Here is a 27,481-nt window from a genome sequence, read left to right as displayed (position 1 = left end):
AAAAAGAAAGTTATGTTAACCAGATTTGCAACTCATACAAAGCTGGGTGGATTAAGACTGACAAGAGGGTCAGGATCCAAAAAGATTTTGACAAGCTAAAACATTGAACTAAATTAAGATGAAATTTAAAACGGATAAAAGTAGTCTTAGGCTACTTGGGTTAAAAGAATCAACGTCACAAACACAATGGGACAGGCTTGTCATTTGTCGTAGTGTTGGTTATGGGGACTAGAGAGATGGATAGGGAGAACTCTTCCAATTCTAAAATTCAGATGGTTTATCTGAAAAAAGACCCGTGAATTTTGGTGAGCTAAACCTCAGTGAGGCCACAGTATGAAAAGGAAAGCCAATTCAGTCTTGGACTGAATGGAGAGGCAAAGCTTCTAGGAACAGCCCCTCCCTCTGTCTGCCACCCTTGTTGAACTACATCTGACACAGCCTGGGTGAAGTTCTGGGTGCCACGATTTGGGAAGGACGCTGACGAGCTGCAAAGTAAAGCAACCAAAGTGGCGAAAAGACTACGCTAAGATCAGTAAGCCTTCTAGTAGGGAATTATTTCTTCAGTTACATTAAAGCTCTGCAGTTTTAGGGCTTCACCGAAGAATCTTGCTGAAAGGGTGGCATCAGTCCAAAGGGTGTAAAAGTTAGAAGGGACGTGAGGGCTTTTCTATTCCAAATACAAGAATCCCCTATTTGAACATCCCAGTCAAATGATCACCCAGCCATAGCTTCAAGAGCTCTGGCAAAGGGGAAGCCATTAAATCCAAAGACGGCTCATACGTTCCAAAAACGTCTTACCAGGGAAGAGTTTGAACAACTGAGCTCACGTCTCAGTTCCCCATCTTAATGAACAAACATCTTCAAATTCTGAAACTATTTAAAAAGGGACTCGGAAGATGTTATGTTCACAAGTGTACTGGTCACATGGGGCCGGCCAACTATAGGGGCAAGGATGGGCTACGGTGGAACGGGGAAGTTCAATAGCTACCACTCAGTCTTTGTAAGGCTGGTGGTGCTCAAGATCCTCAGGAACTCCTGCTTCTATTCTCCAGAATCCTCCTCGCCACATTTCTGGGGATGCGCTCAGTTTTGGACTTTGGACAAGGTCAGTGACTGCTGGCTGCAGCTTCCCAGGCAGCTGTAGGACTGTTTTTTTAGTGCTCCCAGAGGCTGTGACCTCATTCATTTGGTTTCTTCAAACAGGGTTTGTTGACAGTTCAACCTGTCCTTGTAGACTGTCCTTATTAAACATAGTTCAGTCACTTGAGGTAAACACCGGAGTGGGAATTCCTCCATGGGACAAATTGAATAATTAGATGTTCCAGGTACAGTAGTAATAGTGTATTTGGCAAACGTTAAGCCTATTGATTCAGAAGCTAATACACCCCAGAATGCCAGGATTCTTTGGTTCTAAAGATCTTCTGGTATCCATCCTCCAATTAGTAGTTCATTTTCAGAGGAAGAATTCTAAGCTATTCATGACCACATGGATAGATGCTTTAAATTATTATTAGAGAAATGCAAGTTAAAACAACTATGAAGTACTTAAGCTCATACCCATCAGATTGGCATGGATAACAAAAATGGAAAATCACAGCTGGAAGTTGTGGGAAAACAGGTGCACAGTGTGCATGGTGGAGTTGTGCACTAGTTCAAACATTCTAGAAAGCAATTTGGAACTACGTGCCCCCCCCTCAAAAAAAAGTCGTATACCCTTTGACCAGGCAATACCACTATTAGGTCTGTATCACAGAGATAAAGATAAAGTTGTGGGAAAGAATTAGAAATTGAGGAGGATGCCCTTCAATTGGGGGTAATGTGGTGGAATACTATTGACTTTGGCAACACTGATCAATACACTACCCAACTACAACTCCAAAAGAATTCATGATGAAACATGCTATCTACTCCAGACACAGAGCTGACAGACTCAAGAGCAAACTAAGGCATATTTTGGTTTTTTGGACATGGCTAATGAGGCAATGCGTCACTATAGGTAGTTGTAATGGGTTTTGTTTCTCTTGCCTTCTTAAACAGGTGAGGGAGGAGGGTGAGAGAATTTGGAACTGAAAATTGAATTTAAAAAATCTTTAGTCATCACCTTGGCTTTACAGTACTTAATGGTGCTAATACTTCAAATGATCAATCACCAGAAACTTATTAAAGCCCCTACTAGAAGGCAGCTGGATGGTACAGCGAACAGAGTATCTAACTCCAAGCCAACCAGACACGCTAGGGCACAGATATAATTTCTAAAGGTAGTCAGCCCATTAGTGGAAATTGTGACCCAACCCACCTCAACCAGTTTAATTCTTGTCCACAATCTCCTATAGGTGCTCATCTCTCATTTTGCCTTTTGGGCTAGTGTCGTAACCTTGATTCTTTGTGGAGATTTGTGATGTACCAAAATATTCAACGTTTTACAATAAAAAATGTCCAACTCAGTCTTCCAGACTCCAGAACCCCTCTACTTCCAGATGGTCTTTTGTAGTGACCCTTTTAGAATGGACTACACATTAAGCTGAATAAAAAGCATATTGTAAAGTTTGCTATCAGAGGAAGCCATAGGGTCACTGACCTACGAGTTTCAATTCTACAACCCTGGGGCGCTGTTTCAATAATGATTCAAAAGCAGTATCACCTTCTAAATCAAAACTTTTTTCCTGAAATGTCCTTTGAAATTCCCCGTGCAAGCATTTTAAGTCCTGTCTTGGCCTGAGAGACGTACAAAACCATTCATCATACACAACTGAGGCCAACATAAACAGTTCCTATTTATAAGGAGCTGCAGGTTCTAATGTGACAGTTAAAGCGTGGCAGATCGTATTTTAACATGTCAATTTAATGACAACCCCAAACAGTCCTCCTCATTACCTTGGAAATAGCCAACTGCTCGGAAAACCAGAACAAACAAGGAATAACAAACTATCTGTGCAATTCCATTCTGACTTATCCATGTTCTAAGACTCCTTCCAGTGAAAACTTGGACTTATTTGACAGAAGCAAAATAAACTCCAGTAGAGTTTGAAAATATGGGAATAAAAATAAAGAGGCAATTTATGAAGGTTTTACTTCTTTATTGAGAAACACTTTTCCAGACTGTAAATTGGATACTTCAAATAAAACCAATTCCCGATAAAACCAAAACAAAAATACTGTCAGAAAAGCTTTTTTTTAGAAGAGAAAAATTAAATAAAATTAAATTAAAGGTTAACAGGGTCCAGGCAACACACAAGAAACCTGCAAATTTTGACCACTGAAAAACAGCTTAGGTTTTTAAGAATTGACCTTTCAAATTGATTTTTCCCAAAGAAAAAACATCCAGAATGGCAGCAGTTTCTTCTGCCATCTATTGTTCAGTCTGCAGTACCATGAAGTCTCCACATGTTGAGTGAATGAACATCTAATGAAGGGGCTATTTAACTTCAGAGTATCCTGAAAAAAAAAAAAAAGTTTTCCTCAGATACAATTCAGTTAAATCAAAATTTTTTTCTAAATTTAGCATTTTATATTTCCCCAACGGCAATTTTCAAAATTCATTGCAAAAACTGAGTTCAAATTCTCTCCCTCCTTCTCCACCCCCCTCATTGAGAAGGTAAACAGTGTGATAAGTTATATATACATGCATAGTCCTGTAAAACTTAGCGATGGAAACTGGATTTATTTAATTAGCTCATCTGGTTTTAATGAATCCCTTAAGAGATTTCAGTTATGAAGGGCAAAATCACAGGATTTAGAAAAGTACAACTCAAGTCACCAAAATCCATTCTCTGACAAATGAGGAAAGTGAAGTCTAGAAGGGAAGATTTGTCCAAAGTCAAGTCCCTGCCCTTATCATTACTTACAAATTTTATGATTTAGAATTCGAGGGCAGGCCTTTCAGCTCCAAAAACCAGAATTGCCCTCCCACTACATTCCTGGGCACAGGGAACTGGAGGAGCTACAGAGTGGCCAACTCTTCAATCAGTTTTGGTCCTAGCAACAATTGTCTTCACTCTTGTCCTTACCCTTAAAGCCTCAAATGCAAGCAGTCATCAACTAAGCCCACACACTTCCAACCTACCCACACACAAGGGGCACGAGGGGGGATTGCTTGGGTTTCGCTAACTGGGGACCAATAGGATTCAAAACACTTTCTAACTGTTAATGAATTGTGGAAGTCTATTTACCAGTTTTTCTGGTCTAAGAGGTAGCAGCAACCACAGCCACCTTCTGAGCAGCTTCCTTCTTGGCATGATGAGCTTGTAATACTGCTACGGCTTCCTCCACCTGGACCAAGTTATCAATTATTCATTCATTCATTTAACAAGCACATTTAATTATGTGTTCTATGTGCAGGGCACAGAGGAAAAAACCACCAGTCCCTGCCCTGGGGGCCTTTTCCACTTATATTTCCATAATCCCCACGTGTCCCCATTAAACATGGCACATGCCTCAGCTCCGGCTTAGAGGCCCAGATACATTCATTCAAAGCTAGATCACTAAGTTCAATTAATGCTATTCAACATGTTTTTAAAGAAGCACCTATTATGCACAGGACACTGTGAGCTCAATTAAAAGACACAAATTAAAAAAAAATATAGTTCTACTCCTCAAGGAACTTAACATGGAATTAAGTAAATTAACCTAATTTGAGGAGGGAGGTATTTCCTGGAGGTCTTAACACCTGAAGTGAGTCTTGAAGGAAGGTTCCTCCATTCCTCATGGGGGAGAAGGGGAGGGGCCGAGTGTGTGCCCCCAAGTGTATCCTGTGCAAATGCACAAAGGCAGCAGATGAGATGTTAAATTGGCTGAGAGGTCAAGGTGCAATGAAGTTATAAATGGAGGTAGATTGTGAAGGGCTTGTCTTTATTTGCGCTCGACTCAGCTGGGAGGGGTATAACAAAGAAGAAGATGGGAGTCACCCAGGGATGAGAAATACAAAATAATGTGATTCAAGAAAGAGCAATGTCAAACTGGCTGGAGTCTAAAAAATGGAAGGAGAGCAAATTATGCTGGACGTTAAGAACAAGCAAGCTGGAGGAAGAAAGAAGAGTTTAATGAGACACTTCAGGCCTTAGAGATGGCCCATTTATGGGTGACAGAAGTGTCACAAAGCCCCACTTGAGAAATGGTCAAAGGATATGAACAGGCAGTTTTCAGAGGAAGAAACTGAAGGTATCTATAGGCATATGAAAAAATGCTCTAAATCACTACTGATTAGAGAAATGCAAATCAAAACAACTCTTAGGTACCACATCTCTCCTGTCAGATTGGCTAACATGACAAAACAGGAAAATGATAAATGTTGGAGAGGATGTGGGAAAATTGGAACACTGTTACGTTGCTGGAGTTGTGAACTGATCCAGCCATTCTGGAGAGCAGTTTGGAACTATGCCCAAAGGGCTATAAAAACGTTCATACTCCTCAACCCAGCAATACCACTTCTGGGGTTGTATCCCAAAGAGATCACACAAGTGGGAAAAGGACCCATAGGTACAAAAATGTTTACAGTCGCACTTTTTGTAGTAGCAAAGAATTGGCAATCAAGGGATGCCCATCAATTGGGGAATGGCTGAACAAGTTGTGGTATATGAAGGTGATGGAATACTATTGTGCCATAAGAAATGAGGAGCAGATGGACTTCATTACAACCTGGAAAAACCTACATGATATAATGCTGAGTGAGCGGAGCAGAGCTAGGAGAACATTACACACCACAGACGTATGGATTCTGTGATGACTAACCCTGATAGACTTCGCTCTTCTCAGCAATGCAAGGTGCAAAGACAACTCCAAAGGACTCATGAGGCAGAGAGATATCTACATCCAGAGAAAGACCTATGAAGCATGAATGCAGATTGAGGCACACTGTACGCTCTCCATTTATTTTCCCCTTTGCTTTTTTTTTCTCTTTTGTTTTTTCTTTGGTTTTGTTTCTTCTTTCTCCTGAGTCTTTCCATTGGTCATAATTCTTCTTTACAACCTGACTATTGTGTAAATAAGTTCAATGCGAAGTTACATGTGTAGAAGATACATCGGATTTCATGCCGTCTTGGTGAGGGAGTGGGGTAAGAAAATCTGGAACTCAAAATTATTTGGAACTGAGTGTTGTAAACTAAAAATAAAAAATCTCAAAAAAAAATTTAAAAAAAAGTGTCTCAAAGGTGTTGAAAAAGCAAAGAGGGCCAGGAGTCCAGGTGACCTACTGCCAGCAGGTGAGTCAGGAAAAGTGGCAGAATTGGAGGGGCTGGAGGGTTTGCTAAGGCCCACCCTTCTACTCTTGGGGGACTCCGGTTTCCCCCACCCCTCCCATTATTTGCCCTCTCCTCCTCCTGCTGTGCTATATATACATGGTGGTCCCAAAACTTAGTCCAGCATGAAGCCACTCTTTGTTCACAGGACAAGATTCCGCATCTTAAAGAACTTTTTTTCCAACCACTTCACTTCACAAATGAGAAAACGGAGCCCTAAAACTGTTTGGAGAAGCAACAGGGATACAATTCACACTTGGGTCTTCTTCCATTAAACCAGGCTAGTTTTCAGGAAGCAGAGAGCAAACAAGCTGCCCTTTGCCCTTCTATGAAACCAAGCAGCCTTACCTTTGACCGGAGGGACTCTGGAGACTCCAGCATGTGCAGCAGTTCTGAATTATCAATCTCTAGCAGCATACCTGTAATCTTCCCTGCTAAATTATTGTGCATGGTTTGAATCAACGGGAACAAACGCTCACCTACAAAAGAAATTTAACACGTGTTTAGGTTGGCCTGGCTCCCTGTAAAGACCCTGGTTTGGGCTTGGCTCCTCCAGAGAGGCAGGATCTGCAGAGACAACCGCCCCCACCCCCACCTGCCGCAATGCCCACCTCACTCACCCAGCATCTGCTTCTGTTCCTGGGGAGGAGCAGCGGCCAGCATGGAAGCTGTCAGGGGCTCCTGGCCTTGCACATGGACTGCTGGCTGAGGTGTCTGTGGGTCAGAAGAGTTAAGAGGCTCAGCAAAGCACCTGGAATACTGCAAACAAGGAATGATCCAAGGGTGCAACCAAGAGTAGGTACTCCAATTATCATGCCAAAGAATGAGATTCAGTTCCAGGTCACTTTTCCCATCACTAGCTGAGTGAGGCACCCGTTCAACATGCAGTAGAAACCCCTCCAGGTTAACTTCAGCATAGAGCTTTCCCTGTTACCTGCAAAGGCTGGATAGCTGGATGGGGGCTTCGGACATTTGCAGCATATTTGTAAGGAGGAACAGCTCTAGGTGCAGGGGTAGCTACGGAGGGTCTAGGAGATAAATTTTGCACAGCAGTAGGCACCCCTAAAAAGAAAGCACCAAAAAAAAAAAAAAAAAGGCTCAGTTTCAGCAAATAATCAAAAAATTCAATATGAGCATGACGGGTAGTTGAGCTGCCAACAACCCTATGCCGAGCAGGCCCACACCAACTGATGATTGTTTTGTAAATGTAGAAAACACTCAAGGATCCCCACTAACCTCAGCACCAAAAAAGAAAACTAGACCCCTTTCCGAGTCACTCACCCACCATTACTTTGGGTCTAAATTGATTTAGCCTTATCTACATACTTGGTTCCATTTCAGAAAAGCCCAGCTCAGAACCAAACCCTACCAAAGAAGGGGTCTGGGCAGCTAAGCTGAAACTGGTCTTGATTTCAGCCCCTGGAGCACATGACTTCACCCCTCTCCCATCAGCAGGGGGAGAGAAGAAAAGCACAAATATCGCCCACAATGTATACCCAACCAGAGCAGGGATTTTTAAGACCAGGTTGTGCCTTCAAATTCCATGTATTTCCCACTGTAACCAAACCTAGATTTAAAAGATCAAAGAGACAACGAATACCCAAGTGCTTTTCACAAAGGTGCTAGAACACAGAAAATGTTGTTGGTATTTTTATATAGCGAATATTCTCTTAATGAAATTTAACTGAAAAATGTAAGCCTCAACAACTCAGCACCATTGGTGTAGAGCTAGAAGGGACCCAAACCCAAATGCTGTGTATGCCCTTTATTCCCTTACTGTATGGAGGCCCTACAGTAGGGAGAGCAGGGCTGGGGATTCAAACTCATAGAGCCAGAAGAGACCTCAGGGCCTGCCATTTACAGGATGAAGAAATCTGACATGGCACACAGTAACAGCAGTACTGCACAACGCCCAACTGTGAAAGACTTGGCTTCTTTGAGCAAGGTAACAATCCTGACAATTCCCAAGGACCCAGATGAAAAATGCCTTTCCACCTCCAGAGAGAAGGGAAGAACTCTAAGCACAGACTGAAGCTTACTTTTTTCAACTGATTTTTCTTATTTTGTGTTTTCTTTTGCAACATATAACATGAAAACGTTTTGCATGACCTCACAAGTGTAAATGAAATCAAACAGCTTGACTTCTCAAAGAGATGTGAGGAAGGAGAGAATCTGGAACTCAAAATCTTAAAAAAAAAAAAAAGTTGTACATGTAATTAGGAAATACTTTAAAAAATAAAAATACTTTAATATAGAAGGAAGCAAGTCCTTTCTGACAGGACCTAAGTGGCAAGAGGGCTAGAATTCAGAGATCAGAGCATCTGGACCCTGATTCTCCCTAGTCTCTACAAAATGGGGACAGAACCATTGATACCTAAATCCAACACCCATCAACCTTGAGGACTTTTATTTACTTACCCACTCGCTGAGGTGTAGTAGGAAGACCTCGAGAAGCCTGGGCATTACTGGCTGGAGTCAGGTGGCGAAGAGTTGGGCGTGGCCCAGACTGGCGAATGGTGCTTGGCACTCCTTGGAAGCCTAATGGGATGAAAAGCAGCACTGAGCATTAAGAAAAATTCCTAACAAAAAAACTGAAGCTGTGTGGGTACTGGGGGAAAAGGATAGGCAAAAGCAATCATAGGAAAAGTCTGTAAATCCTTATGGTCTCTCCCTCAATCCCAGCTTGTAACGCCATCTCCCTCACTTGATGCTATCTATACCACTTACACACACACCAATCCATATTGGACACATTTACAGCTGGCGCTTAGCATGAATCCTTATTCATGTAGTCAATGTGTTCTTAGTGAAATGTTAAAAAAAAAAATCCATTCCCTGACCAGGTTCAGTTTCTTGAGCTCCTACTGCTCATTACTTGAATCCTGTAGCTGTCATATCTCTGGCAGAAGCAGAACTTGATTTTAAGGGTACATACAGATCATCTTTCATTTTCTTTAGATGTACTTTTACACCTGTATTTTAAAACAGTTCGGTCATAATCCCAGAAGCATGCTTCTAGTTAATGTACCTGCACTATGACCTTTGTGAATAGAAATTTGCAGTTATAATCTGTATTTACTTGCAATTTTCTGATTATATGTTCCTTTTATCTGTGGATTCAAGTTACTGAAGTTATTACCAATAAACAAACCTAGGCAAAAAAAAAGATTTAGGTTTTCAACTTAGAAGTTGACAGATTCTTGGCATATGAAGCTACTGATTTGGAATAAAGGGAACACATCTTAAAGGAATGAACCACTGTCACAGGGTCTGAGACTAGCCCAGCCTCAGATAACACAAAACCTATGGAAGCTCCAAGTGGAACACCAACCATCAGAAATACCAGGTGGGCTAGCTCGCGTGTTCCTGACCACACAGCAATAAAACCCACCCTCTCTACCCCTCCACAGCACTGAATGCAGCTGATCTCTCAGCTTACCTTGAGGTCTTCCACCTTGTTGCCATCGTGGATTAGGTCTCATCTGCGCTATTTGATTGGGAGCATAATATGGAGGTCTATTCTGAGCCTGATTAAAAAAACCACAACAATCTTTTATTGAAGGCATTTATTCCTAAATAATTACTACGTTATATGCTCCTCTCCTTTAGCCCCATCCTTTTTTCAAAGGCTACAGTTAAGATACCCTGTAAATCAGCAAAAGTGTCGCTATGCTTTCTTCCTGGAGTTCCCATGCCAGGTTTGTACAGCCTGGCATGCCCACCTGTCCTATCTCACAGGCCAAACATTTACCAGCATTATTATAGCCTATAGAATTATATTACCATACACTCATGCTGTGTGTACAGATCAGTACCTCACGAACCTGGGAATTTCATCCATGGGAATTTTCTCCTTCTTTTCAAATATCACCCCAAAGTAATTGTGTTTGACCAAGCGTTGACAGGCAGGCAAGCCAAGGTGCAGGCTTCCCAGTCACATGTCTACCCACTGACCAACAGGATGTCTCTGGATCTGCCAAATCTCATCAGCTTGCAGTGTGGATCCTGACATTAGGCATGTTCTTTCTAAACCTTTAGATCCTCCATTTTGGCCTCCAACCCCCTTCAGGAAAGCCTCCTTCCTATAGACCAAGTCTACAAATACCTGGGGCACTGCTGGCATGAAGTACCCCCCAGGAGTTGGCTGAAACTGGTTAATGATCGTGTTGGCAGGGAGGGCTCTCATTCCTGCGATACGCTGCATATACTGATTGGTCAAGTGGGCTTTCCTCTCTTCTTTCCTTTGCGCAAGTGCAACATACAAGGGCTTGGAGCCCACGATGCGCCCATTCATTTCTGTCACTGCTTTCGTAGCCTCATCAGGTGAAGAGAAGCAGACAAAGCCAAACCCTTTACTTCGCCCATCCTCAAGCATCACCTAAAATGAAGGTGAGATGTTAGCAGAACAGAAAAACCTAAGACCCAAGTTTTTATCTGTAAATAAGGCCCAGAAATAACTCTGGGGGCATTAAGCCAAGTCTTTTTCCTTGGAATTTATGCCAATATTAGCAAACAAGATGCTTCCTCAAGTACGTACCCCCCCCTCCCCCCACCATATCTTCTTCCTGTGTTTTTGCTAACAAAACATGCTAAACAAAACATGAGGAACACAGTCGCAGATACCATTAATCTTTTCTCTCTACTTTTTCCTCATATGTGCAGGTAGAGAATCATATCACAGTACCCTACTGCCTGGTCCCACCTGAGCTGATAGGAGAGAGGTAAAATTTTTCATCTCACTAAAGGCCTGACACATCCAGAAAAAAAAAAACTTCAATTTGCAATTGTGTAAAGTTGAAGAGGGATGGGTATAGATGTGTAAACAAAAGGGAAAGCTCTAGTTTGCCTGATTCCCAATCTGAGAGGCTAGTTTATAGCTCCAAAGCAAATCTGTGAGTCCAACACTGGAAGCAATCTCCAACTTCGACTTTCAACTCTTGTAGCCAACCTGCCAGCAAGGGCAGATTCCAGAGTAAAGAGATGAACAGCGCAAATATTTGTCTAAACTGTAATAAAGGAATTATGGATTAACATTTTGCATAAAATGTGGTAAATGAACTTGGGTTCTTTCTTGTCCTTGGTGCCAAGGTCTGCTAGACCAAGGAAAGGGGTAAGGAAATGAGGACAGAACTGCTTCTGTAAATCCCCTCAGTCCAGACTTTTTGTCACTAGACTAGTGAAGCCTAGGGACTGCTTCCCAAAATGTTTTAAATTTATACACTGAATTTGAATAAAAAGAATTATACAGAAATACAATTGATACAAATAGATTAAAACAAGTTCCTAGACCCTGGATTAAAACTCCCAATGAACTTGGAACTCGGATATATATATATTTCCAAGGTCAAACCTAGTCTGCTAATCAGATTCACATCTCCCCCACCTCCAGGCCAATACCAGTCAGCTCCTTGCTTCCTACACCTAAAAACTGGTGGCTCAGTTCTACCACAAGGCAAAATGCCTCTAAGTTCTGTCTCTGTCACGAACAGGTCTGTTTTCTGCACCCTGAACATACCCTGACACCTCTTTCACTTGAGACTTTTCAAAAAGCCCAAATTTGAACCCAGATCTGAACTCCAAATCCAGGCTTTACAGTGAGAGATCTCTGCTTTTAACACATGAATACCCAAGTGTTGCAGAGTTGTAGAGACAAGCCCCAAAATAAACACAAGGCAACCTGTCTGGATTTCCTCTGCTGGTACTGTCGCACCACCTGTCCCCAGACAGGCACAAAGCAGCCAAGAATGGGAAAGATGCAGGTGCAGCTCTTCACATGAGACCACTGATGCTTCTGGGATATGGCCATTAGGAGAAGGAAGAAGTGGGATGGGGTAGAAGCACCACTCTTGCTGGCATCCCAAGAGGGCTTATTTCCCTTCTTTTTCTGGCACTAGGCAGATGTCCCTGGAGGGCAACTGGGCTAGGGCACATACAGCCCATCCTCAAACCATGAGACCAATATTCCTACTGGGAGATAGATGCCACTGGCCAAAGAGATGGGGGCTGAGGAGCAGGGATTGGCTGAAACAGGGAAGCTCTCCTGCCACAGCACCTCTCCCGCAAGATGAGGGAGGACAGGTTCTGCTTCGTGGAGAGTACTAGTAACCCACTGCTGTTAACTAAATGAAGGTGCTTAGGTGGGGGCACAGATCAAAGGACTCCCTTTCACATGACGTAAGGGAATAGACAGGTCTGATGAAGTAGATGAGCACTAAGGTCTGACCAAAAACTAACATACTTAAATAGAAGATACATGACCACTCAAAATTTTTAGGGTTTATGATGCCAAAGACATTGGTCCATTTCCAAGAATCAAATCAAAAGCACCTCTCCTTGAATGAAGGTCTTGCTACATAATCACAATCCTAAGATTCTTCTTTGTTGTTACAAGTAATATGAAGAACAACTGTGACTGAAAAATGCAAATTAAAACAACCCTGAGGTGCTCACACACCTACCCAATCCTACCCAATCGGCCGACAAGACAAAACAGGAAAAAGATAAATGTTGAAGATACGGGAGACTAATGTGTTGATGGTAGAGTTGTGAACTGATCCAACCATTCTGGAGAGCAATTTAGAACTATGCCCAAAGGGCTATAAAACTGCATACCCTTTAACCCAGCAACACAACTTTTAGGTCTGTATCCCAAAGAGATCATAAAGATGGAAAAAGCACACACATGTACAAAAGTATTTATAACAGCTCTTTTTGTGGTGGCAAAGAACTGGAAATTGAAGAGATGCCCATCCATTGGGTAATGGCTGAACGAGCTGTGGTGTATGAATGTAATGGAATACAATTGTTCCATGAGAAATGGCGAGTAGACGGGTTTCAGAAAAACCTAGAAAGACTCGCATGGACTAATGCTGAGTGAAGAGAGCAGGACCAGAAGAAAACTGTACACAGTAACAGTGCTGTGTGATGACTGACTTTGACAGACTTTGCTCTTTTCAACAATGCGATGATCGAAGTTAATTTTAAAAGACTCGAGATGGAAAAGGCCGTCAACACATCCAGAGGAAAAATGCAGACTGAAACATTTTCTTTTCTTTGTTCTTTCTTTCTCATGGTTTTCCCCTTTTGTTCTGATTCTTCTATCACAACATGGCTGATTTGGAACTATGCTTAAAGTGACTGTACATGTATAATTCCATGTCAGATTGCATGTCATCTTGGGGGGGGGGGAGCGGGCAAATTTAGAACTCAAGATCTTATAAAAGTGAATGTTGAAAGCTAAAAACAATTTTCTTTAAAAGGAAAGCAATTATAACTAAAACTCAAGGAAGTAGTTTCTAAGACACAGAACCTTCTAGAGTTCAAAGGGACCTTAGAAACATCTTGTCCCTCTATAGCTGAAGCACCAATCATCTCTGCTAGGCATTAACCCAGACTTCCCTTGTTTACATCTTTTAAGTACAAAACCAAAACATAACTTTTCCACCCAAAGGTCCTAGTTCTCTATTCCCAGTAGGCGAGCAGTTGAGGTAAATGCTGAGCTTTAAAAGGAGGAATTCCTTGTAAGCTGCCTTTCAGAAGGTAGCTCCATGACAACTTGAAAGGATCACCCTGGGATTCAACCCTTTTGGGTTGGGTTAGATAGGATGTCCTTTGTGAGGTTCCTAGCTTCCATGAAGACACCTATTTAGCCTTCCTGATTTAAAATAAGAGAACCCAAAAAACCTACCTTAGCACTGGTAATTGATCCAAAAGGAGAAAATTCCTTCCTTAATTTTTCATCGTCAATGGTGTCATCCAGGTTCTTAATATAGAGATTTACTCCCTAAAGAAAACAACACGGATATCTTGCAGTCTGTGCCATGAGAAGGGACACTAACAAGAGCCAAACTATTGTTACAGTTATGATTGTCAGACTCACAAGCAGATTTAAGTTAGAGGTTTTCCTTTGATGTGTAAAGTCCTAACCATTCCCTTAAAGGTTCCAAGAGCAGGAGGGGAGAGGAGAGAGCCTCAAACACGGTCAAAGATGGACATGTGTACAACAGCACTATTTGTAATGGTAAAGCTGGAAACAAATTACTTGCCCAACAACTGCAGAATGGCTGCATATGTTGCATAATTCTTAACACAATCTATTGAACCATTAGAAATAAAGATGGAAAAATTTGTATATCCTGATGGAGTTAAAAATTATAGAACCAAGAATATCTGCAGTGACTTTTCTCTGGCTGCCCCCATGCTTGGAACCCTCTGCCTCACCCACTCAGACTAGTGACCTCCCTGGCTTCCCATCTAAAATGCCACCTTCCAAGGAAAGCCTCCCCTAACCCTTCTTCATTCCGGGGCCTTGCCTCTTTTTAATATTTCTCATTTATCTTGTACGCAGCTTGTTTGTCCATGTTGTCTGCCCCATTAGAATTTAAGTTCTTCGAAGGCAGGGATTGTCTTTTGCCTCTTTCTGTACTCCCAGCACAGTGCCTGGCTAGCTGAGGGTTTACTTAATGTTTGATTGACAGGTAAATGAAAACATCAAAAAGCAAAATACCCTCATGTTAAACACACTGTGTGTTAATTACAAATCATCTAAGCGCACCTCCAGTTGACAAACTGAAAAACAGAACCCAACATTCTACGTTACTATCAGTGTCCATTGTCCCATCACACTCACTACCCAGCGTGTGCCAACCCGATCCTATCTCACCTGGTAGCGGCTAATTCTCTCCTGTTTTAGCTGTTCAAATTTCCTTTTTAATTCAGCCTGGCGTTCAACTTTTTTCTGTGCTCGGCCTACAAATACCATTTTCCCATTGATGTCTTTTCCATTCATTTCTTCAACTGCCTGGGTAAAAAAAATGAAGTTCTGAGTTAAATTATCCTAAGACAAATTCAACTATTTTATCTGTTTTAAGATCACTGCTTTGGGTATAACCCACACAACCTGTTTGAGAAGTACTCACTACAAAAAGGGCCTCTTAAGAATTCAATTCTTTCCAACATCCATGGAGCCAACACCAGAGGTAATAGAAATAGCTTTTCTACGAAACTGTAGACAAACTGACCATGACCTAACAGGAAGACTTCCCTGATCTGCGGTTGGTAACCCTCCCTCTGGACCTCAGGCGATCCTTTGTTCTGGCACCTAATGCCCTTATAAGAATGTGCTACTCCCCCTCCTTATCTGTGCTTGTCTCACCCCCTACCACAGGGAGCTCCATGAGGGCCAGGAGATGCCCTGTTTACACAGGTATCAGAAAATGCTTACTCTATTATTTAGTCCAACTCCCTTTTTAAAAAACCTCTCTTTAAAAGACATTTCTGCACAATCTCTTCCCACTTCTAGTCCCCAAGAGGCCCCTGCATGTGATCTCACCTTATTGGCATCCTCATGTTTCTCAAAACTCACAAAGCCAAAGCCTTTGGATTTCCCACTAGAGTCAGTCATCACTTTTACACTCAGAGTTTTACCTGTGTTAAGGTAAGAAGGGTCATTATTGAAGCAGTCTGTGAAACCAATAAATAAATTCAATACCAAGCATTCATGAGGAAGGCTCCTTTAAACGAAGAGTTTTTAAAGGTAGAAAAACAGATTTTAGGGCTAAAGAACTGTTGTAAGACAAACTTGGTACAAAATATAAAGATATCCTCGGACCTAGTAATCCCATTGCTGGGACTTTAAATACCATGAAAAAGAAAAAAGGACCTAACAAAAAATTGGAACCATTTTATGTGACAGGTATAATTTAGCATAATAAACATATAAAAGAATTAGAGACTACATGGAGAAGGGAAAGACTCCTATGAAGTGGTAAGAGCAAGATGAACAGTTAGTGAGAATAAATATCTCACTGACTACAGCTAAGTAAGGAAGAGACAAGATGAAGCTTTTCGTTCCAATCTAGTTTTGTTCAAAGTCTGGTCTGCCTTCTCTTTCCAACGAGACTGCCACACCCCAGCCGCAGACTCACCGTATTTACTGAAAAGTTCCTTCAACCTTTCATCGTCCATGTCATCTCCGAAGTTTTTGATGTAAACGTTGGTGAATTCCTTAGCTTTGGCGCCCAGTTCTGCTTCCCGTTCTTTCCTTGACTTGAATCTACCAACAAACCTGGAAAGTGAAAAAGGAAATCATTCTGCCAGTGGCGAGAGCTCAATTCAGCGGGCTGCTGCCAGGTATCCATCAGTCTGCGCTGGCAGACGAGTCACACAGTGACAGTGGCAAGCCTCAGCATCCCACCAACCTGGATAGCAAAGGGGTGTACAGTCAGGCTCAGAAAAAGTCACCAACAGACCACAACTTGACCCATCTGTCACTGCGCAGCAAACCTTCGGTTCCATGGGCCAGCACCATCTATCCGTGCTCCCTCCCACCTGCTACCCATCAATTCTCTCCATCTCACCAGACAGCAACGGCGCCTGATTACAGAATGGAAATCTTTAGAAACCCCGGCTAACATTCTCATTTTCATATATAAATCATAAACTGAGGTCCACAAAAGGAATGTGACTTGTCTAATGTGTACGGATGTGACTAACGACAAAGCAAGTTTCCTAGCTCATTCTATTATATCACAATGCCAGGGGCAAAGATTGTTACCACCACACTTCAAAAAATGTTCACTTTTATACTTGTTAAATGTGTGGAAAAGAACCATTCGGGGGAGGAGGGTCCTTTGCTCCTCAGATAGATACATATGCCAGTTCTCAGTCCATTTGTCTTCCCCACCCTCCACCCAACCAGGTGTGTGCAAGATGGCATGGATGCTCTGCTTGTTACAGTCCCAGCATAGACCTTCCCCCTGCATTTGTATAAAAATCAGTGAAGCGCCTGCCCCTTCCTCCTCACCCCTCTGCTTTTACCAGAACGTCTCCACCCTAAAATGACCACTCCAAAATGAGGTCTTAGCTTAGAAGACCAACTCTTACAATACAGGGACTGGTGAACACACTTGATTTGTGATGTTTCAGTTAAAAAGGATTCATTGCAACTAGGCCAAAACTCTTCTTACAATAAAAAGGCTAAGAGCCATGATGTCCAAACAGCCTGAACTTACAGAAAAAGGTGTTATCATTTTTCATTAAAAACAATGATGCTTTAAATACACACTAGTGTGTATTTAAAAGTGACCAAAACGGTCCAAGACATCAACATAAACCCAATTCAGAGTGAGCTCAGGGCCCTCATCTAGCCATCCTCTCGTTTTCAGGAGAGGAGGGGCCCACTGATCCCTGTAAGGGAGAGGTAGCAGGCTAAGGCTTGGGCAGGGAGCCCGCCTTGTGCAGGCCACGGCTTGGGCAGGGAGACTCACCAGCCCTGTAGTGGAGAGGTAGGAGGCCACGGCTTGGGCCGAGAGCAACAGTAGCCTTGTGTGTCCCTGTTTATACTGAGATGCACCACGGTTCATGCGATGGTTGTTGCTTCTGGCTGTGACACTCACACTTTGCGGTCGTTGAGAAGCATGCCGTTCATCTTCTCGATGGCCCTATCTGCAGCATCCTGGGTCTCAAAGTGCACAAATGCGTAGCCTTTAGAACCATTCTCATCACACACCACCTAAAAAATACAGGTACCAAATATGTTACTGCCTTAACTCAACTAACATTAAGTCCTTAATACAAAGATACCTATGGCCCTTTAAGGGTTTACAATTTAAGGATGCAGGGATAGAGGAAGTGACATGAAGGTGATAATGGGGATATGCCATGAAAGAAGGGACTGGAAGTGTGGGGAAGAGGCTGCAATTCAGCTTATGGGAATGCTGTACAAAAGCAAAGATGTTTGTAGTTGACTGGATTAAGATGAGGCTGGACAGGTACACGAGAGCTACGTTGTAAACGGTCTTAACTGTCAGTGAAGTCAATTAGGAGCCTTAGAAGGACTCGGTGTAAGAGTGGACTGTCCCAGGGCTGTATTAGATTATCTGAGAAGTCATGTGAAAGAATGGCTGGAAGAGAGAGAATCCAGAAAGCCAGTCTACAGGGGGATTTGAGGCACCCAAGGTAGGGTAGTTATCTGTGGGTGAGGGGAGGCAGAGCCAGATATCCAAAGGGAAAGCTTGGCAGCTGATGTGAGGATGGAGAGAGAAGAACTGAAGGACTCCAAGGTCATGATCCTGAGAGAATCCAGAGAAATGGAAATGCTCCTTTATTGGGTATTTGTTAAGTTCTAAATAAAAACAATAAAATTGAAGGACCAATAGTGAATAGAAGTTAGGGAGAAGGCCCAAGCTGGGAGGGAAGGCCTGGAAAGAAGAGTAATTTTCTCTAAGTTGAGCTTGAGGCCAGCAGAATCTAAGCCCATGCAAAAGGGCTCTACTGGTTGTGGCCAATGTTATATCCTTCTCATGTGCCAGGCTGTCTGGGATCTCTCCTTGCCTTAGATTTTCAGGGTTTCCATAAAGAATACCCATTGCATACATCCAGTACTTAACCCTTCTCTCCTTGGAGTCATCTGCCAGTCATCACCACTACCCTCAGTCTGCCTGAGAACAGCTGCCCAGGTCTTCTTTCAGGTGCAGGCCTCTTTTTCACTAGGACACTGTCTCCTCAAAAACGGACTTGGGAAATTAAGAGTTGTGTTTCTCTAGCCTTTTGAGAAGCTTTCGAATTTCATTACACTGCCCCACCGCCCCTACTTTTTACAAAAATTAAAGTAAACTTTAATTTTTCCTTGGGAATAACCACTACTTCTACTTACCTTGCAGGACAAGATGTTTCCAAATGCAGAAAAGGTGTCATAAAGTGCCTTGTTGTCTATGGATTTATCCAGGTTTTTAATGAAAACATTCCCAACTCCTGATTTCCTCAATGAGGGATCCCGCTGAGACCACATGATCCGGATGGGTTTGCCTTTAATTACATCAAAGTTCATGGTATCCAGCGCACGTTCAGCTAGAAAGAAAATGAAGAGAGGAAAGCCCGAGAAAGCACTAAGTGAAAACAAAGGTAACTAGCTTGAAACATGGCCATTAAAGTCAGTCTGTTTTGGAATGCCATGACTAGTATAGGGTGAGGAGTTCTTAATTCTAAGAAGGGGTCCCTAGGCTTCAGACCGCCAAGAGGATCCAGGACAAAAAAAAAAAATGAACATGCTATTTCTGAGTGCAATCCTGCCACACTAGCTCTGTGACCCGGAGCCTTCAACCTCCATTTCCTCATCTCTAGGATGCACCTAGCTCACAATCTCCTAAGGATCCGATGAGACAGTATGTACAGCATCTCACAAATCTTGCAGCTCAGACCTGTTCAGCTTTCCAGAGGATCCTCAGACTTTATGTTCCTTCTACTTCCCAATAGCCCTCATTTTTTTTTCTTGGAAAACTGAAGGCTGCACAGCTTCTAATTTTGAAGGCAACCCCAGGCATGCAGAATATTGAGGCAATGTAGTCTAGGGGACACACAACAGCATGTGGAGCCTCCCACTGATGACACATGCTGGTTTATGTGGCCCTGGTCAGGTTGCTTCATTCCTTGCTCTAGTCCCAGGCAGCTAAATCTTTAAAAGTTGGACAGGTACTGCTCTGCACTGGTTGAATTTCATCCTCTGGATGGATCCCTAATACCAATGAAATTGGAGGGCTCCATGCTGAAAAATGGTATCAAATGAATTTAGGCAACTCTCCTAAAGTATCTCTAAAAGGATTGGGGCAACAAAATCCAGTTAGGGTTTTCTCCACCAAAAAGTGGGGGGGCAAACACACACACACACACACACACACACACACAATCTGGGATGACGCTGGGCTGGATATATACTTAGCTCAAATGCCCAATTTTCTACATCTAGTTCTGGATAATAAGACCAGAGACAAAATACACCCCAAGTTGCTTTGGTTTGTCAGGGAGAAGAGGCTTGACAAAGGCACTGGAGAGCACAGCCCTGACTAGCTGGAGACAGGGGAAGTCACTTCTCAGTCTTTCAGAAGGAGACTAGCAAAGGGCACTGGGCACTGTGGAAGAAAGCATGAACAAGAGCTTGGACTACGATTAACAAGACAACTCCCCCTATTCTCTAGGCACTCTGGTTAATAAGAGTTTTCTTGGGCAAAGAGAGTTGATTTTGATTCTGATTGGACAGCCCGTAGTCCTCTCTTTAGTACTAGTGCAAGTTAGACCCACACTGCCCCCTTCAATCAGTGTGTCTTCAGAGTATCAAGTGTATTTTAGATAGTTTGAAAATTTCCAGCTAAGAACATTTCCAATTAGAGACACCATCAAAGGGATCAGAAACCAAAATTATCTCATTTTAGTTTAGTTTCTTAATCACCAAAAAATGCAGCAGAAAGGCACATTTCCAGTTCTCAAAGCCCCTAAAGAATCAGAGGGTACACTTCCAAATTTAAAGTTAGCACTGTGGCCCTAAAAGTGCTGAATTCATCATTCATTCCTATGCCAGGGCCTAAAAATGCTAAATTCAGAATAGACTATACTAATTTCCAAACGCATGTTAAGCAAGGGCAAGTTTTATTTTGTTTTGAAACTCATATTGTAAAAAACTTATCTATTCCTTCGAAATTACTGACATCTGCCAAGGAAAATTACATTCTCTACCCAATGGTTGCAAAACCCTATGGGTTCCACTTATGCTAGAGTGGGCTCTTGCTAGAGACAAATAGAAAAATAGAAATAAAAATGTGTGCAGGAGGGGCAGAAACACAGTCCTGAAGCTCTATTATGTATTTGTATTTAATAATACAATCCCTAGGATAATGTGGGCAACTAACATAATTGGTACCAAGGGATTTCATTTCACTGATATGAATCAATAACTTTGAAAAACTGAATTTCAAGAAGGCACTTCTAAAGACAACTCAGTCAAAGTGGGCAGCATTTATTTATAGCAGGGAGAGGACCTGCCCAAGTATGCCTTGGCAAAGACACAACCAATAGCTTATGTTATCTGCAACCGAACAGTACTTTTGTTCAAAGGTGACAGGCAGTCTGCAGCTAACACATGCACCAAAGAGAGAATTACTTCCCTTAAAAAGGCCGTGTTTAGCCTCCTAGCACTACGCCCCCCAATCTTTTGTGTTCGTCCTGGTAGGGTTCAAAATCACACTGTGTTCAAAAAAAGGCTACATGTCGCTACTGATTAGAGCCCTGAATGAGAAGGCGAAAGGCTGGGTTCCATTTCCACTGTCTCACTCTGACCTTGAATAAGCAACATTCTCTGGGCCTCAGGCTCCCAATTAGCTAACTAGGGATATCAGTAACCTTGGGAGTGTGCTTTCCTGTTGCCAAAGGGGCTGATAGGAATTTAGATTTTCCTCGCTCCAAGTTTTCAAACAGTCGCTCAAATAATTTTGGTTTTGTATCATCGGTAATACAACTTTTACAATGTTAAGAACTAGGTCATCTAGTCCAAAGCCAGCCCTTGGAGAAAATTGTCTATGGCTACAAAATGCTTCCATAGACACGCTCTCACTGGATGCCCTAAGGCAGGGTACGATATTCCCCAAGCTTAGTTTGGGACACTGAGGCCTGGACCTTCACCGGCGCTGTCACCGGCATGCTCTCCCCCTCTACGTGATGCTCCGGCACGAATTCCTCTAGACACCCAAAGAGCGGACAAAATCAGTACTGTGGTTCAGGAGGACACGGCTGTAAGGCACGCTCTCTGCAAGGCTGACCTGGGGGCTGTCCCTTTTACCTGCCTGGGTAAGAGATGAGGGACAGAACACCGGGACAACTACTAGATAAAAGTTTTTCTGTTCCCGAGTCCAAAACAAGGAAGAAGCTAATTGTGTTCAACTGGTTGCACATGTGCCCTGGGGGAGGGGTGGGGGGAAGGAGTGCGTGCAAACCAAGATGCACATAGAAATTTTAATCAGCGAAATGGCTGCACCTTCTCCTTCCGTCTTCCGTTAGCTAATAATCAGCAACTCACAACTATCGATCACTTAATACGGTTCGGTTACGTTCGGCCTCGGCGGACCGCTACTCCTATCCCAGACCTCGCTTCCCGTACATGGCCCCCAGGGGCTCAGAAGCAGCGGGACCGCACTAGAATCGCCGCTCCACCAATACCATGAGGGTTGTAGTGAGGATCAGCTCAGTTATTTTTATAGCGCTAGCTGAGCCACACCAAAGCTTACTCCCACCCCTTCCACCGCCGGGATGCGAACAGTGCACACCGCACATGGTCTCCATTTTACAGAGGAGGATAACTGGGGCTCGGACTTATTCGAGGGGACAGATAACTCAGTGTCGGGCTGCTCTCAAGGCTTCAAATTATCACTGAAGCCGCCTACCCGTTACTGAGCCTACAGCGTTAAAACATTGGGGCTCCTTGGGGGGAAGCCCCCCGGCGCAGTGGTTAGCGCTGGGAGTCAGAAGCCTGCGATCTGAGTCCCAGCTGTCACCCACCGGCTGCGTGGCCGCGGTCGAGCCACAGAATCCGAGCCTCGTTAGCGTTCATCTGGTTCGCAGACTGTACAAAGCCCTCGACCCACGCGAGCCCGGCGACCCCTCCGTGCCATACTCACCGTCCGCCGGCTGCTGGAAGTTGACGTAGGCATAGCCCAGCGAGCGCCGGGTGATCATGTCCCTGCACACCCGGATGGACAGCACGGGGCCGGCGGGGCTGAACTTCTCGTACAGCATGGCTTCGGTGACATCCGAGTGCAGGTCCCCCACGTACAGGGAGGCCATGGGGTAACTGCTGGCCGCAGTGTTCATCTCCCCGCCCCCCAACACCCCGAGCCCCGCCAGGAGGAACTCTTTCTGGGACCCAGCCAAGGAGAAAAAGAGACGGGACTTTCACAATTCCGGCCGAGGCCAAGATTCAGCGCCGGACGAGAGACGAGACGAACGGGAGCCGAGAGCCTCCGAGAAACGTGCGGACGCCGTGCCGGGGTGGGGGTGGGGGGGGGTCACAGGCGCATGTCACGGAGCGCGGCCGGCCCGGAGCAGCACAAGATGGGGCCGGAGCCCGCGGCGCTGCCTCCCCGGCGGCTCTGCCCGATCCCGACGCCGCCGGACGAGGCCCTTCTCTACGAGGACGAGCCGGCCGGCTTGGGGGGACACGCCGCGATCTGAGAACGCCCCGCAGGCGGGCGGTGGCAGCTGTCGCCTTCCCCGCGGGGAGGGGAGCGGAGGCCGGGCCGGGAGCAGCAGCCGCGGCGGCGGCACGCGGGGGAGAAGCCACGTGGGAGCGCGGCGGCCCGCGAACGTGGGGAAAGCGCGGAGGGAGGGAGCCGGCACACGGCTCAAGGACACGTGGGGGCCGGGGACGGAGGAGGAAAGCCGGGGGCCGGCCACGTGGGGGCCCGGCCGGAACCGAGGAGGAACGCGCGGGGGATGCACACGTGGGGGCCGGGCGCGGACGGACAGGAGAGCAGCGGAGACACGCGGGGGTGGGGGCCGGACACGCGGTACCCGAGCGCGGACGGTCGGAAGCCACACGCGGGGACTGGACACGCGGGCGGGTGGGCGGAGCGGGGCAAAGGTCTCCTCTCTGGGCGCCGGAGCTCTCAAGCCAATCCCCGAGTCCTTCGGTAGCGGTCTCCCCGCGCGTCCGCGTCCGTTCTTCGGCTTTCACTTGCAGGGCTTATTTTTTTAGGGTTTTTTTTTTTAGGGGGGGGGGGGGGTGGGAGGCCGCGGAGCGCTGAGCCGAGGGGCAGGAGCCGAGAGACAGAGACAGCCGCGAGGCCGCCGCGCCCCATTTATACCCCCGCCCCGGGAGCGCCGCCGGTCAAAGGGCACGGCGCGCCCCGGGCGGCGCCGTCCGGCCCGCCTCGGCCCAGCCCAGCGCAGCGCGGCGCAGCGCAGCGCGGCGCAAGGCAACGCAGCCCCGGCGGCGCGTGCGACCGAGGAGAGCGAGCGGGAGAGCGAGCGGGAGCCGGCGAGGCAGCGAGAGGTGCGCGCGGCGGGCCAGAGCGCCCCCCAGCCCCGGAGGACCCGCGCGCCCGCCGCCGCCTCCCCTCCCCCACCCCAGCCTCACCGCGCCCCTGGCTCTGCTGCCGCTGCACGTGGTCGCGGGTGGGGGCGGGGAGGGGCCGTTGGGAGACCGTTGGGAAGGCGACGGTTGGATCCCCTACGGAACCTCCCGGTCATCAGAAACCGTCAACATTCATTTATTAAGTGCCTGCTCGTGGGACTGACATTTATTGAGCACCTACTGTTTACCCACCGCCGCAAAAAAAAAAAACCCACCTGTCAAAATTAACTTATTAAGTTCCAATTGTTCCACCCACTGCCCCAAAGACGGAGTTGTAGGGTCAACATTTATTGTGTGGTGCTTACTGTACCAAGAGGGCGCTTGGGCTTCGAGAAGACCCCGGTTCAAGTCCCATCACTCCCAAAGAATGCCTTTGTTAGCCTGAGCAAATCACTAAACCTCCCAGTGCCCCAGACAGTTCCGAAGCTGCACCACCCTGTCCCTCGGGTCTCACTGGCTATTGCTCACAGCCTTCAGTCCCAGGAAGATCAAATATTCAATCATCAACAAACATTTATTAATCACCTACTGTATGCCAGCCACTGCACTAAGCCAAGGAGCTTACAAACACTATGTAGGAAGCAAGCTGTATCTGAGAAATAGGAGATGATGAGAAGGGAGGCGCTGCCATTCAGAGGGGTCGGGGAAGGCCTCCTATAGAAGGTGGGATTTTAGTTGGGACTCGAAGGAAGCCAGGCAGATCAGTAGTAAGAGCGGAGGAGGGAGAGGGTTCTGGGCATGGGGAGAGTGGCCAGCGCTGGGAGATGCGGTGCCTTATCCGTGCAACACTTAGGAGGGGCAGACCCACCGGCAGCAAGCCCAATAATTAAGAGCACTGTATACAAAGAGAAGCAAAAACTCAATCCCTGCCCTTAGAGTCTGACAGAGGAGAACAAAGGCCAGATTAGACTTCCCTCTGCTCAAAGTTCCGTCTCCAGGCCTGCCTTGGCACCTGCTATACCCAGGGGCCTGCTAGGAGATGGTCAGCAACAGGCCTGGGGCGGGGGGAGAATTGAATACACAATGCACCTCCAAGTTTAACCTGACTTAGCATTTTCCCTCCACTTTCATGAGTCTAAACAGTCAATAAAACAATCAATCAAGGCCAGATTTGTAGTATTTGCCAACTTCCCCAGTGTAAATGCTCACGCTGAAAATTTAACAGCCAGTCTCTCGAGAGCTGGTACAAGCTGGCTCCGTGGAATCCCTGGCTGTACCCCAAGGCTGGAGTGCATGCCCTCCGAACTTCTCCCTCATCGTCTTTGCTCTTGTTTGAAGATGCAGCTCAGACACTGTCTGTATGAGGCCCTTCCTCCCAAACTAGCTTGTATTTTATAGATGTGTGTATATATGTGTATACATAGATGTAAATATATGTATGTATATGGATATTCCCACATGTATACATATATGATACGTATGCATATGTAAGTTCTGTTTTATGTTACATATTATTATATAATATTATATATAGATTATTCCTGAGTTCAAATCCAGGCTGATACTTAGCTATGTGACCTTGGATAAGTCACTCAAACTGTGTACCTCAGTTTCTTCATCTGTGCAACAGGGACGATCAAAACACCACCCTTCTGGGATAGTTGTAAGGATCAAATGAATATATATATAATATATAATTATATATTATATAATTTATTTATATAAATATATAATTACCTTTATGGTAATGCTGAAAATTTTTAAAATATATCCTTGTTTTTCTCCCCCATTCAATTGTAAACATCTAGGGATTGAGTCGGGATTATTTTGTCTTTTGTGCTTGTGTCCCCTGCCCAGCACAGGGCCGAGCACTTAGTAGGTGTTTAATAAACAGTTGTTGATTGGTCGATATAACAATGAAAGTGCTATCTATACTCTAGCCACAAAAAGAGAGCCAGTGAGCATCCTTAGGGTGTTTACTTTTCATTATTAGAAAGCTATTTCTGTCATCTTTTAAGGTTAACAAAGGATTTTTCTCTCAGCAATCTTAGGGAGTCGTCCTTGAGATTTAGAGGTGGAAAGGAGAGAGATGAAAAGCTAAGTCCAACCCTCCCATTCTTCAGACGAGGAAACGGAGACCCAGCAGCACAGCCAGTTGAATGGCATCTCCTGACTCCAAATCCAGGGCTCTTTCCATTATACCAACAGTCCTCAAAATATGGTCCCTGCACCCTGGGTAGGTGGGGGTCACCCAATTCCCTTTCACAGGGTCCTCAAGGTCAAAAGTATTGTCATCCTAAGATGTTATTAATCTATTAAAATAACCCTCTTCCTTCACCTGCATTTCCCATTCGTGATCAGTTGCCATAGGGAGTTTGGTCTACATCTGTCCATCCTCCCCACTCACTCTCACTCAGGCCCTCATCCTTCCTATCTGGCCATGATACTGGCCTCTTAACTGGTCTGCTCTTCAGTCTTTCTTCTGCCCAGTCCATTTTGGCATACAGCAGCCAAGATGAGTTTGGTACTTAACCTTTTCACACCCCTCTCTGCTCAAAAACTCTTCAGAGGCTTCTCGAGGTAAAGCCCAGGATAAAATATAAACTCTTTGGGCCGGGTCTGTGACCCAAGTCCCTCCATGATCTGGCTCCTACCTGTGATTCTGGCTTCATTTTACCTTACATGCCTTCATTTACTCTGAATTCTGACCAAACTGGATCACTAGCCCTTCCCAAATTTGATATGTTATCTTGTACCTCCATACGTTTGTGAGAGCTATTCCCTTGGTGGGAATGCACTCCCTTTACCTCTCTGTCTTTCAGAACCCTTCTCCTTTCTCCAAGGGTCAGCCCAGGCTTGGCCTCTTGGCAAATCTTTCCCAATCCCCCATTGGCTAACAGTTCTCTTCTGGCCTTTACATTTTCCTAAAGGCTTCTGTCTGGATCTTTCCTTCCCCCCCCCCCCTTATGTCGCACCCTGAGGGAAGGAATTGTGTCATTTTTCATATAACCCTAGGGCCTCCCATAGCACCTTACACAGATTGGGCATTTAATAAAAGCTTGTGAAACATTTGGGAATGAGAAGGGAAGGACCAGATTAAGGAGGCCCCAATAATAACAACTCTGTGTTCTATTTTGTATATGAGAATGTTCGTTTTATTTGGTATTCGTTCATTTCAGAATTAAAAATAAAGAAAAACTTGTTAAAGGTAGCCTAGGCTCTGAAGCAGCTCCTTCAATCCTTTCTTGCATTGGTGCCGGTCCTCAGAGTGCGTATATCTTACCCTCAAGGTTCTAGGGGTCTTTGAGGGGCTGAGTGAGGGGATTCTCCTAAGGCTGAGGATACTGATCTCTCAGCCAGGATTTTCCCACCAATATCACTTGGCCAGTTCTCTCTTCAATATTATCTAACC

At 45.0% G+C, this 27,481-nt stretch overlaps 1 protein-coding gene and 1 non-coding gene across 2 annotated transcripts; both read right to left on the bottom strand.

Annotated features, from left to right (window-relative positions):
- Window positions 1-3,062: 3,062 nt before the first annotated feature.
- On the bottom strand, window positions 3,063-23,978 carry PABPC4 (poly(A) binding protein cytoplasmic 4). The gene is made up of 15 exons (XM_036745234.1): window positions 22,676-23,978; window positions 18,889-19,082; window positions 17,630-17,745; window positions 16,160-16,299; window positions 15,565-15,659; window positions 14,896-15,033; window positions 13,921-14,016; window positions 10,339-10,611; window positions 9,673-9,760; window positions 8,652-8,771; window positions 7,168-7,295; window positions 6,854-6,947; window positions 6,582-6,712; window positions 4,170-4,269; window positions 3,063-3,435 (listed from the first exon to the last, which is right to left on the bottom strand). The coding sequence occupies exons 1-14, from the start codon at window positions 22,866-22,868 to the stop codon at window positions 4,183-4,185; spliced, it is 1,893 nt and encodes a 630-aa protein (XP_036601129.1). The 5' UTR covers window positions 22,869-23,978; the 3' UTR covers window positions 3,063-3,435; window positions 4,170-4,182.
- LOC118840571 lies at window positions 11,862-11,996 on the bottom strand. Its single transcript, XR_005009747.1, has one exon. It is a non-coding gene; the product is annotated as a small nucleolar RNA SNORA55 (small nucleolar RNA).
- Window positions 23,979-27,481: the final 3,503 nt, after the last annotated feature.

This window comes from Trichosurus vulpecula, chromosome 2, assembly GCF_011100635.1.
Source record: "Trichosurus vulpecula isolate mTriVul1 chromosome 2, mTriVul1.pri, whole genome shotgun sequence".
In the NCBI taxonomy this organism is placed as follows: domain Eukaryota; kingdom Metazoa; phylum Chordata; class Mammalia; order Diprotodontia; family Phalangeridae; genus Trichosurus; species Trichosurus vulpecula.
Note: the sequence above shows the minus strand (reverse complement) of the source record. Positions and strands in the feature narration are given on the sequence as shown.

Bases quoted from the DNA above. Each gene is read 5' to 3' on its own strand.
- PABPC4 (XM_036745234.1), bottom strand. From the start codon at position 22,868: ATGAACACTGCGGCCAGCAGTTACCCCATGGCCTCCCTGTACGTGGGG. The intron at 15,034-15,564 runs GTGAGATCACAT...TTTTTTACCCAG, and splicing joins AACATGAGGATGCCAATAAG to GCAGTTGAAGAAATGAATGG. The intron at 4,270-6,581 runs GTAAGGCTGCTT...AACTTGGTCCAG, and splicing joins CAGAGTCCCTCCGGTCAAAG to GTGGAGGAAGCCGTAGCAGT.